The 12,500-nt window shown below is 43.9% G+C and overlaps 2 protein-coding genes across 3 annotated transcripts in view; one reads left to right on the forward strand and one right to left on the reverse strand.

The window, feature by feature from the left end:
• The window catches only part of LOC123507262 (formin-like protein 3), a 91,646-nt gene extending 86,728 nt beyond the window's left edge, over positions 1 to 4,918 (forward strand). The window contains exons 4-6 of the mRNA XM_045260025.1: positions 1,898 to 2,033; positions 3,166 to 3,329; positions 4,790 to 4,918. Coding sequence (XP_045115960.1) covers positions 1,898 to 2,033; positions 3,166 to 3,329; positions 4,790 to 4,918 — 429 coding nt within the window. The remainder of the gene's footprint in view (positions 1 to 1,897; positions 2,034 to 3,165; positions 3,330 to 4,789) is intronic.
• The window catches only part of LOC123507107 (somatostatin receptor type 5-like), a 233,600-nt gene that overhangs the window by 212,979 nt on the left and 8,121 nt on the right, over positions 1 to 12,500 (reverse strand). The window lies entirely within an intron of this gene.

Raw genomic sequence — 12,500 nt, forward strand, 5'->3', positions numbered from 1 at the left:
TTTCAGGAACAACGGCAGCGATAACTGTTTTTCCCCTTCCTTCGCTCTGTGTGTGTTTGTGTGCGTCGGTGAGGCGGACAGGCTTCCACACACACACACACACACACACACACACACACACACACACACACACACACACACACACACACACACACACACACACATTGTCAGGCTCACTCGCTTTGAAATATTCTGCCCTCGATTTTTCCCCTTCGCGACCAACACAAGTGGGTCCCAAGTCCTTATTCAGTTCCCCCTCCCTCGCGGTGCTCGCCCTTTGAACCTGCTGGCCGCGCACTGCATTCACCGCCCCCCACGCGCCCCTGACACATGTGAGAGGCGCTGCTACACTCCGCACTTCCTTACACGTCCTTACAAGTTTTGATGATCTGTGCAGTGTTTATTTTATTTATTTATTTATTTTTTTTAAGGAAGTGGAAGGTAAATGTATGCTGGTATTATTATTAGTTTTTATTGTGTGTGTTTTCTCCATTAATGCGATACTGCTTCTATAACACGTGTCCTGTAATTTCTAAGCTTCCAGTGTGTTATTTCTTAGTTTTAGTATGTTCTGTTTAGGGAAATAACGAAAAATGTGGATCTTAGTAGAGATAAAGTGTAGTGTTCTTATTTTTTCCTTGTTATTGTTGTTATTTTTCCTTTATTACATATGCTGCCTATACATAAACACACTTTCCCTCAGTCCATACCGCAGTGCGCAGCTTGGCCCCTTGGCACCCGCACCGCCGCCTCCCTGCTGCGCCTCGGGGTGATAACGAGGGGCGTTCCTTCTCTCTACTTCCTATAATTCTCGCTAACGACGTCTGCCGGAGCGCTGAAGACCCCGCCATAAGCACTGGCATTAAGACATTCCTGCGGGCGACACTGCCATGAATACCAACCTCCTTAGCGAGACAGGCAGCCATCCGCGTCAACACCAGTCCCCTCCAGACATCGCTCCTGACCTCCCGCGCACGCACACACGCACGCAAGGTAACACAAAGAAAGAAAAATGTGAGTCGATATTTTATTTTTATTTTTTTTTTTATTCTTTATTTTGTTTTCTAAGATTGAGAAACCAATATGTAGTAGAAAGAGAGGTGATAGATAATGTTACAAGTTGATGTCTCTGATGGTGAGTTATGTGTGTAATGGAGATAGGATAGTAAAGGCGAAGGCTCCTCCCCACCCATACAAACTAGTTACATATGCACACACACACACACACACACACACACACACACACACACACACGGGAGCAAAATAAATAAGAAACTAGTCAATTTGTCATATTTTTTGCTCCTGAAACTGAGAAATCAATGAAAAGCAAGAGAAAAGAAAAATAAACTTGACTTGTGTTCTTATATTTGCAGTTTGTTGTTCCTTAAGAGGGTGTTGTTGTTGTTGATGATGATGATGATGATGATGATGATGATGATGATGATGATGATGTTGCTGTTGTCACTGTTGTTGTTGTTGCTGAGGTGAGCTTTGTAAACTGCGGACACTACGATATAGGAAGACAAAAGTGAGAGTGGAAAGCCTAGAGTCACCCATCCAGTCACCCACCCACTCACCCAATCACCCATCCAGTCACCCATCCAGTCATTCATCCAGTCACCCATCCATTCACCCACCCAGTCACCCATCCAGTCACCCATCCAGTCACCCATCCAGTCATTCATCCAGTCACCCACCCACTCACCCACCCAGTCACCCATCCAGTCACCCATCCAGTCACCCACCCACTCACCCATCCTGTCACCCATCCAGTCACCCATCCAGTCACCCACCCACTCACCCCCCCACACACTCAGTCAACCACTCATAAGACACCCAACTTCACCAAGCCAGTCACACCTTCAGTCTCTCTCACTCTCACCACTCACCCCGCCAGCCGTCACTCATGCCCCCAGCCGCTCACCACCACCTCCTCACCCCACTAATCCTCTCCCCACCCCGTCTCTATCCCACCAATCCTCGTCGCACCCCCTCCCCACCCCAGCAAGGCTCTAAGGTTCACGCATTAACGGGCAACTTGGCATAAAACGCTCTCATCAGTGCCACCGAGCGTGTCAGGTGTTGCGAGGCTCAGTGGGAGGAGGAGGAGGAGGAGGAGGAGGAGGAGGAGGAGGAGGAGGAGGAGGAGGACGCCCGCACACCTGACATCTAAGTACGTGTGCGTGGCTTACTCATCAGAATACACACACACACACACACACACACACACACACACACACACACACACACACACACACACACACACACACACACACACACACACACACACACACACACACACACACACACACACACACACACACACACACACACACACACAGAGAGAGAGAGAGAGAGAGAGAGAGAGAGAGAGAGAGAGAGAGAGAGAGAGAGAGAGAGAGAGAGAGAGAGAGAGAGAGATAAACAAATAAACCAGGTATACATCCCTTAAACACACAGTAAACACACAGTAAACACACAGGTAAACACAAACAGTATACAGGTGAGTTAGGCCAGGTAGACACGCCCCTAAGAGGACTCAACACTCAAGGGGTGAATACAAAAGCCCTTCCAACTCCCTACGTATCTTAAACAAACACCCCAAGAGCCCTGTGTAGTTTCTCCCTGGCACCCTTACGCCCTTAATGTTCCCTTTAGACCTTAAGTACAGTTCTCCTCCCCTCGTGGCGCGTTGTAACCGCTCTATGTGCATCTATAAACATACTCCAACACCTGCAATGCCTCCGCTCTCTTTCTCTCTTTCTTTCTACACTCTCCTCACGTACTTTATGTTTTTCTTCTTTCTTATTCAGTGCTTGAGTTTATTTCCATTTTTTTTTTCATTTTCGTTTGGAATTTTTCAGCTATTTTTTTATCTTTTTCTTTTCTTTTTTTTCATCCAGTTCCTCGGCTCATTCCTTGCCTCTCTTGTTTTATTCCTTCTAGTTTTTCAGTTAATTTCTACTTTCCTCTTTTCTCCTCCAGCTCTTCAGATTACTCCTAAATTCTCTTTTTTTTTTTTTTTTTGCTCAACTCCTGTCTATCTCTAAATTCTAATCTCACTTTTAAATTCCCTCACGTCTCCAATCCCTCAACTCACTCCTAACCTCACGTATTTCCACCGCCAATCTCTTATAACTCACTCCGCCAGCCCTTTCCTACCAGCTCTCTTCAACCACCAGCGCCACCACAAGCCCCCAGTCTGCCCTCCCTTGCCTTTCCTCAGTCGGTGTCATGCTACCCTCAAACCCTCATCACCGCCGCCGCCGCCTCACCTGCTCCCCTGCACACCTCCACCTGCAATTTGCCGCACATTTGGCGCTAAGTGTGTATGCATATCACACCTGAGCAATATATAAGACGGTGTTATTGGGTTATTACTGCTGTGTTTGTGTGGTTAGGTGTTTTTACTGTTTTTATTATTTTTTCAGTATATTCCCCCTCGCTGCCGACGCAATATCTGGAAACAAAAAGGTCCACTCCCTTCTCTCCCTCCGTCCGTTGAATAAACAATGGAAAGAGTGTAATCAAAACCTCGCACGTTTTCTTTTTAATTATACAAACAGTTGCGGGTCAGCTCATGAGCACTGAGGGGGAGGCTGCGCTTAATAGCAACACAGACGGGGCAAGGCAGGGTAGGGTAGGGTAGGGTAGAGTAGGGCAGGGTAGGGCAGGGCAGGGCAGGGCAGGACAAGACAGGACAGGATAGGACAGGGCAGGGCAGGGCAGGGCAGGGCAGGGGAGGGCAAGACAAGGCAAGACAAGGCAAGGGAAGGCAAGGCAAGGCAAGGCAGGGTAGGATAGGATAGGATAGGATAGGGTAGGATAGGGTAGGGTAGGATAGGGTAAGATAGGGTAGGACAAGCCAGGACAATGGAAGGAAAAGCTAAGTGACGCAGGGAAAAAGTAAAAGCAAGGCAGTGCAAGGGAAAGCGAGGTGAGGCAACAAAGGGCAAGATAAAGCAAGGTAAGATCAGATAAAGGAAGGAAAGCTAAGATAGGGTATGGCAGAGCAGTAGAAGCGAGGCATGGCAAAGTAAGGAAGGGCAGTGGAAGGGAACGTAAGGTGAAGCGAAGTAAAGCAAGGCAAGACAGCGGAAAAGGGAGCAAAGTGACGAAAAGTAAGGCAAGGAAAGGCAGAACAGTGGAAGGGAGAGCGAAGCAAGACAAGGTAAGGTAAGGTAAAGGAAGGGAGAGAGTGAATGTGAGGCAAGTTAAGGTAAGGTAAAGGAGAGAGAGAGAGAGAGAGAGAGAGAGAGAGAGAGAGAGAGAGAGAGAGAGAGAGAGAGAGAGAGTGAGGTAAGGTAAGGCAGTGGAAGGAAAGAGCGAGGTGAGACAAGGTAAGGTAAGACAGTGGAAGGGAGAGTGAAGTGAAGCAAGGAAGGGCAAGGCAAGACAAGGCAATTCTCTACAGAGCTCGTGTTCTTAATCTCTTTCTTCCCTCGCCAGGAGTGTTTTCCGGGGCAATACAAGTGGCGGGTCGTTTTCTTATGAATTTTTTTACTTTTGATGATACAAAACCACTTAAACTACCAATAGGATCATAAAAACCCTTGAAAACCCAAAGTATTTTCCACTAGAACTTGTTAACACACTTAAGAATTCATAAAAAACCCAACTAGGACCTGCAAACACTGAAAACACTAGATAAACCTACCAAAACACTTGAAAACACTAGGCAAACCTACCAGAACACTTGAGAACACCACATAACTTCCACAAGAACTCATCAACGCACTAGAAACCCTCGAAACACCTCCAAAATATACTAAAACTGACTCACCTCCAGCAAGCAACTTCCCTTAAACAAGACACAGTTAGAATTAAGAGACACAACCACAAAAATACTAAGAAATACGAACTCCAGCACCTTGAGTTTTATGATCCTCCTCCATTACACCTCTCCAAATGCTCCTAACACTATCCATCGTGTCTTGAGGGGGCCAGGGTGTGGGTGGGGAGCGTAGACCAGCACAATCCCTGTTAAATTATAAAATCGATGAATGCCCCCACAGACACGTCAGTTCTTGGTGGTAAAAGCCCCTCAAACAAAGACGAACGAGGCACACGTGAATAAAAATGGAAATATTGATGGCAGCTTCGGTAAATTAGGGTGTGTGTGTCGGGGGGAAGGAAAAACAAGCCGAGGTTCATTAGTGTGGTGATTCTGTCCCATCCTCCCCCTCCTACGTTCTCCCGGTGGACACACACACACGCACACATACACGAGAGAGAGAGAGAGAGAGAGAGAGAGAGAGAGAGAGAGAGAGAGAGAGAGAGAGAGAGAGAGAGAGAGAGAGAGAGAGAGAGAGAGAGAGAGAGAGAGAGAGAGAGAGAGAGAGAGAGAGAGAGAGAGAGAGAGAGAGAGAGAGAGAGAGAGAGAGAGAGAGAGAGAGAGAGAGAGAGAGAGAGAGAGAGAGAGAGAGAGAGAGAGAGAGAGAGAGAGAGAGAGAGAGAGAGAGAGAGAGAGAGAGAGAGAGAGAGAGAGAGAGAGAGAGAGAGAGAGAGAGAGAGAGAGAGAGAGAGAGAGAGAGAGAGAGAGAGAGAGAGAGAGAGAGAGAGAGAGAGAGAGAGAGAGAGAGAGAGAGAGAGAGAGAGAGAGAGAGAGAGAGAGAGAGAGAGAGAGAGAGAGAGAGAGAGAGAGAGAGAGAGAGAGAGAGAGAGAGAGAGAGAGAGAGAGAGAGAGAGAGAGAGAGAGAGAGAGAGAGAGAGAGAGAGAGAGAGAGAGAGAGAGAGAGAGAGAGAGAGAGAGAGAGAGAGAGAGAGAGAGAGAGAGAGAGAGAGAGAGAGAGAGAGAGAGAGAGAGAGAGAGAGAGAGAGAGAGAGAGAGAGAGAGAGAGAGAGAGAGAGAGAGAGAGAGAGAGAGAGAGAGAGAGAGAGAGAGAGAGAGAGAGAGAGAGAGAGAGAGAGAGAGAGAGAGAGAGAGAGAGAGAGAGAGAGAGAGAGAGAGAGAGAGAGAGAGAGAGAGAGAGAGAGAGAGAGAGAGAGAGAGAGAGAGAGAGAGAGAGAGAGAGAGAGAGAGAGAGAGAGAGAGAGAGAGAGAACCAAAAACTGAAAACTAGGACACACACACACACACACACACACACACACACGCACACACACACACACACGAAGCACCGGGAGACCCACCCACCCACACAAAGAATCCCACAGACACAGACGTATAAAAAAGAAAGATAGAGACTGAAATAAAAAAAAGAGAAGAGGAGAGAAAAAAAAAGACAAGACGGAGCCAAGGACGGAACCAGACAGAAACTAGAGCCACCACCATCACCACCACCACCACCATCACCACCACCATCACTACCACCACCACCACCACCACCACCATCACCACCACCATCACTACCACCACCACCACCACCACCATCACCACACAAGGGCAGTAAACATTGAACTATAATTAAAAACACCCTTACTTTTGATGGAACATGTCCCTACAGCAACTCTTTCTTCTCTTTCTCCTGTCTTCTTCTTCTTCTTCTTCTTCTTCTTCTTCTTCTTCTTCTTCTTCTTCTTCTTCTTCTTCTTCTTCTTCTTCTTCCTCTTCCTCCTCCTCCTCCTCCTCCTCCTCCTCTTCTTCTTATTTCTCATCATCCTCTTTGTCTTCCTCAATTTTTTACTTCCTCCTCATCTTCTTATCTTCTCCTTTTTTTCTTCTTATTGTTCTTGTTCTTGTTCTTGTTCATCCTCCTCCTCCTCCTCCTCCTCCTCCTCCTCCTCCTCCTCCTCCAGTTATGACAATTACGCCGAAACAAATCCACAAAAGTAGGCTCGTTTTCCCGCGACACTCCACCCTCACCACGGAGTTTTCAAGGGTTAGTGGTCATCAGGAGGCCGGCGAGCCCCCCCCCCATACCCTCCCTATCCACCCCCCTCACGCCTCACTAGGGTCTTAGGGGTCTTGGATGGGGTGGGGAAGGGCAGGAAGGGGCGTGCGCGGCGGCCAAACGGTTCCCGGAGGAGCGGCAACATTATCTGTGTTCTGCCAGAATACATCCATATCGACGAGGCTTAATGGTCCACCCCGCGCCAATAGACCATATTCTGAAACACTTCTGCGCCTCACCTCAGTTCACCTCACCTCAGCTCACCTCAGCTCATCTCAACTGCCGAGACTAAGACTGTGGTGGGTCAAGTGTCACGAATTTGAATCCCTCGTTGAAGTGACCTGAGTGTTAATCTGAGTGACTCTTCCTGTTTAGTGATATCAGGGGTCTTAATCCCAGTGTTTTGACGACTCTAGTGACATCGGAGTGCTAATAACCAGTGTTATTATGGTTCTAGTGACATCAGTGGTCTTAATTCCAGCGTTTTTTTCCGGTTCTAGTGATATCGGAGTGTTAATCTAAATATTATTGCACTTCTAGTGACATCAAACTTTTAAGATCAGTGTTATTACGGTTCTAGTTACATCAGTTTCGTGTTTTTAGGGTTCCAGTGACATCAGAGTGTTAAATTCAGTGTTATGACGGTTCTAGTGACATCAGTGTTAATTTCAGTGTTATGGCGGTTCTAGTGACATCTGAGTTTTAATGAGTTTTTTATCCGGTTCAAGTGATATCAGATCTTTAATTTCAGTGTCTTTACGGTTCTAGTGACATCTGAGTCTCAATTTGAGTGGGGAGTTTTTACGGTTCTAGTGACAGATTAACAAGATCTCTACATTATCAACAGGATAAACACTCTTAAGAACCTGGTTTCTTATCTCTTAAGATTGGAAAATAGTCGTAGTGAAGTGACTGGTTTCTAAGGACGTCTGTTTGGTTGCAGACATGAATTGATAAGATTTCTATGTTATCAAAAGAACAAACACCGTATTGAGAACCTGGTTAGTCATCTCGGTGGCTTTGGAAAACAGTCAGGTGAAGTTATTTGGTTTTCATATACGAGTTTTCACAGTTCTAATAAGAGATTGAGAAGATTTACACATTACCGATATGACAAACACTCTTGAAAAGCTGGCTGATAGTCTCCGTGGCCTTGGAAAATAGTGGTGGTAAAATGACACGGGTCTATATAGGTTTTCATAGCTATAGTAAGAGATTAAAGAGATTCCTACAGGACAAACACCCTTGGAAACCTGGCTAATAATCTCTGTGCCCTTGGGAAAAAGTGGTGAGAGAGTGAAGCGTTTCTGAATACGAGTCAATTCCTGGTGGTCCTGGAGGCAGCACGGACGTGGAGTGGCTCGCGAAACGTCTTTGTTGGAGGCAGACTCACCCATAGCGACCAAACTTTTGCTATTAATCTCCCCGCCCCAAGATCGCGATTAAGACCGGCAGACAAAAGGAAGGAATGGTCACGCGTCTGGCTGGGGACGAAATGAGGCGCTCCATCTCATTCCCAGCGTTCTCTTCGTCCTCCTCCTCCGCACCAGTGTTAGGTTTGCTGGGTTAGGTTAGGTACTGGTCTTCCCCACCGCTACAGAACGCCTCCCTGACTTTGTTGTACCACTGACCTAACCTAACCTAATTGTCGTTCTTGTTGTTGTTGCTGTTTATTCTTTGATGGTGGTGGTGCTGTCGCCGTTGTAGTAGTAGTAGTAGTAGTAGTAGTAGTAGTAGTAGTAGTAGTAGTAGTAGTAGTAGTAGTAGTAGTAGTTGTTGTTGTTGTTGTTGTTGTTGTTGTTGTTGTTGTTGTTGTTGTTGTTGTTGTTGTTGTTGTAGTATTTTTGCTGAACCGAGCCAAACCAACCTAATCTAACCTAACGTAACCTAACCTATCTAACTAATTCAACATAATGCAGTTTAACTTAACCTAACCGCTGTTACTTAACTTAACCAAACCCAAAACTAACTTAACTGAACCCAATCTACCCCAAGGCAAACCTAAGTTAACCCAAACAAACGCAACCCAATGGAACACAACACAACACAACACAACCAAGCCAACCTTAACCAAACTCAATCCAACTCAATTAAACTCAAAGCAAATGTGGTAATTCAATTTAACCTACCCTAACCTAACCTAACCTAATCTAACCTAACCCAACAAAACCAAACCAGACTTAACCCAACTCAATCACACCCAATCAAACTCAAAGCAAATTTAGTAACTCAATTCAACCTAACCTAACTTGACCTAATCTATCCTGACCTGACCTAACCTGACCTAACCTAACCTATCCTGACCTGACCTAACCTATCCTGACCTAACCTAACCTATCCTGACCTGACCTAACCTAACCTGACCTAACCTGACCTAACCTAACCTATCCTGACCTGACCTAACCTATCCTGACCTAACCTAACCTATCCTGACCTGACCTAACCTAACCTGACCTAACCTATCCTGACCTGACCTAACCTAACCTGACCTATCCTAACCTAACCTATCCTGACCTAACCTAACCTATCTTAACCCAAGCCCTGACCATCCCTGGCCTGGTAACACAGTACGTGGGTTTATCTTGGCAAAATTTTTCGCTGTGGTGATCCAGCGAGCAAAACCCAATCTCTCTGATGGCGTGAGCGAGGGAGAAATGACGCTCTCTCTCTCTCTCTCTCTCTCTCTCTCTCTCTCTCTCTCTCTCTCTCTCTCTCTCTCTCTCTCTCTCTGTCTAACTAGTCACCAGATATTTTCACATTCCCAACCTTTTTCTTTATCCCTTCGTTTATTTTATTTGTAGCGGAGCACTGACAGGCTGGGGGAGAGAGAGAGAGAGAGAGAGAGAGAGAGAGAGAGAGAGAGAGAGAGAGAGAGAGAGAGAGAGAGAGAGAGAGAGAGAGTGTGTGTGTGTGTGTGTGTGTGTGTGTGTGTGTGTGTGTGTGTGTGTGTGTGTGTGTGTGTGTGTGTGTGTGTGTGTGTGTGTGTGTGTGTGTGTGTGTGTGTGTGTGTGTGTGTGTGTGTGTGTGTGTGTGTGTTTTAGAGAAAATAAAGAATATTCATTTTAACTGTGCAGTGTTGCGAGCATTGTTAGGTGTGATAGCTCTCTCTCTCTCTCTCTCTCTCTCTCTCTCTCTCTCTCTCTCTCTCTCTCTCTCTCTCTCAGGCTTTGTGCATCTCTCTGCTCGGCTTCCCCTGAGGTATTCCCAGATTCCTCCTCTCCTGCTTCACGGCGCGTCCCTCCCTTAGGAATTCTCTGCTTCCAACACAAGGCAAGCAGGAGGCAAAACTGTGACCTCTAGGAAGAACGTATGGAGAGCTTCGACATTTTTTCCCCTTGAGTTCATTGTGTGTGTGTGTGTGTGTGTGTGTGTGTGTGTGTGTGTGTGTGTGTGTGTGTGTGTGTGTGTGTGTGTGTGTGTGTGTGTGTGTGTGTGTGTGTGTGTGTGTGTGTGTGTGTGTTCTTGGTATTCTTATGGGTGAGGAATGAGTGTGGTGGTGGTGGTGGTGGTGGTGGTGGTGGTAAAAATTGTTGTTCTTGTTGTTGTTGCTGTTTATTCTTGTTGTTAGTGATGTTGTCGCCGTTGTAGTAGTAGTAGTAGTAGTAGTAGTAGTAGTAGTAGCAGTAGATGTTGTTGTTGTTGTTGTTGTTGTTGTTGTTGTTGTTGTTTGCTGTTGTTAATGTTGTCGTGTGCCGTTGCTGTGTTGTTGATGCTGCTGTTCATCTTATTATCGTTATTATTATTGTTGCTGTTGTTTATCTTGCTGTTTTCGTCGTTGTCGTTGTTGTTGTTGTTGTTCATAATGATGATGATGATGATGAAAATGATAAGGTTTTGCTGTTATTGTTGTTGTTGTTGTTGTTGTTGTTGTTGTTGTTGTTGTTGTTGTTGTTGTCGTCGTGTTGTCTTGTTTGCTGATGCTGTTGTTGTTGTTGTTGTTGTTGTTGTTGTTGTTGTTGTTGTTGTTGTTGTTGTTGTTGTTGTTGTTGTTGTTGTTGTTGTCGTCGTGGTTGTCGTAACTCTCTGACTCGCTCATCAACATTAAAGGCGTGTTGACAGATCTTGTTTGTTGATGAGCCTCGTTAGCTGATCACTCGTTTGCCTCGTTAGCTGATCACTTCATGCTCGTGTTTTGCAGCTTTTAATAAACAAATTTAGACTTTTACAGCGCTCAACATCAACAAACCCCAGACTTTCACGGCGCTTATCATATCACATTTTGCTCTTAATTTGTAAAGATATATTTTTTTTTTCCTACAATCAAAACATTTCCTGTATATTTCAAAAGATCATTAACGCATTTCTAAAAGTAAATTGTGTTACTCCCTTTTTTTTATTTTACATTTTTTTTCATTTATTTCACAGCTTTAATTAACACTTTTTTTTAATCTCTCTTCTTCATTTATTCTTCTTTATTTATTTACCATTATTACCTATTTTTTTTATTTTACATTTTTTTTATTTATTTCACAGCATTAATTAACACTTTTTTTAATCTCTCTTCTTTAACCTAATTCATGTTTATTTAAGGACCATTATTACATTTTTTTTTCATATTACATTTTTTTTTTATTTCTTTAACAGCAATTATTAACACTTTTTATTCTCTTCTTTAACCTAATTCATGTTTATTTAAGGACCATTATTACATTTTTTTTTCATTTTACATTTTTTATTTCTTCAGCAGCATTAATGAAGACAACAGAAAGAGAAGTAGAAAATAAAAATAGACAGAAATCCTTGACTGGTTAACCTGACAAAAAGAAAACGCATCTTTCTTTTTCTGAATTTACGAAGACCTTCACAAAATAATGAGAAAAAATGAAGAAAAACAACTAAAAAGCCAAAAAAATAGAAAACAAGAAAAAAAAATGGAAACACTTGTGGCTGATCTCACTGACAAGAAAAAATAGATACAAATGATCCTTTTTATTTCAGTATTTACGAAAGTGGTCACCGAATAATGAGGGAACGTGAACAAGAGAAACAAGAGAAAGAGTAGAAAAGAAAAAATAAATAAAATCCTCAGCTGGTTTACCTGACAAAAAAAAAGAAAACGGACCTTTCTTTTCTGAGTTTACGAAGATGGTCACAAAATAATGAGAAAAAATGAAGATAGACAACAAAAAGCAAAAAAAAAAAAAGATAGAAAAATATAAAACAAGGAAATAAAAGAAACACTTAGCTGGTCTTCCTTACAAAATAAATAAATCAATCAATAAATAAAACACAAACCCTCTTTTTTATCTCTGCATTTATCAAGCCGGTCAAAAAATAATGAGGGAAAGAAAATAACACAAACAATAGAGAGAAATTAAAGAAACAAAAAAAAACTTCAAAAGGAAAATGTTTATATATATTAGCGAATTCCTTGACAAATAATTATTCACTATTTGTCTTCTCAATTCAGAAAAGGCGGTCACCAGATAAAGAGAGGAAGCAAACAAAACAAGGCAAATAAACAAACAATCAAACCGTCACGCCAAAACAAAGCAAACACAAAGGGAATGAAGGAATAAAGAACTCCAGTGTCAGTCCAGAGAGAGAGAGAGAGAGAGAGAGAGAGAGAGAGAGAGAGAGAGAGAGAGAGAGAGAGAGAGAGAGAGAGAGAGAGAGAGAGAGAGAGAGAGAGAGAGAGAGAGAGAGAGAGAGAGAGAGAGAGAGAGA

This window comes from Portunus trituberculatus, chromosome 21, assembly GCF_017591435.1.
Source record: "Portunus trituberculatus isolate SZX2019 chromosome 21, ASM1759143v1, whole genome shotgun sequence".
NCBI classification, from domain to species: Eukaryota; Metazoa; Arthropoda; class Malacostraca; order Decapoda; family Portunidae; genus Portunus; species Portunus trituberculatus.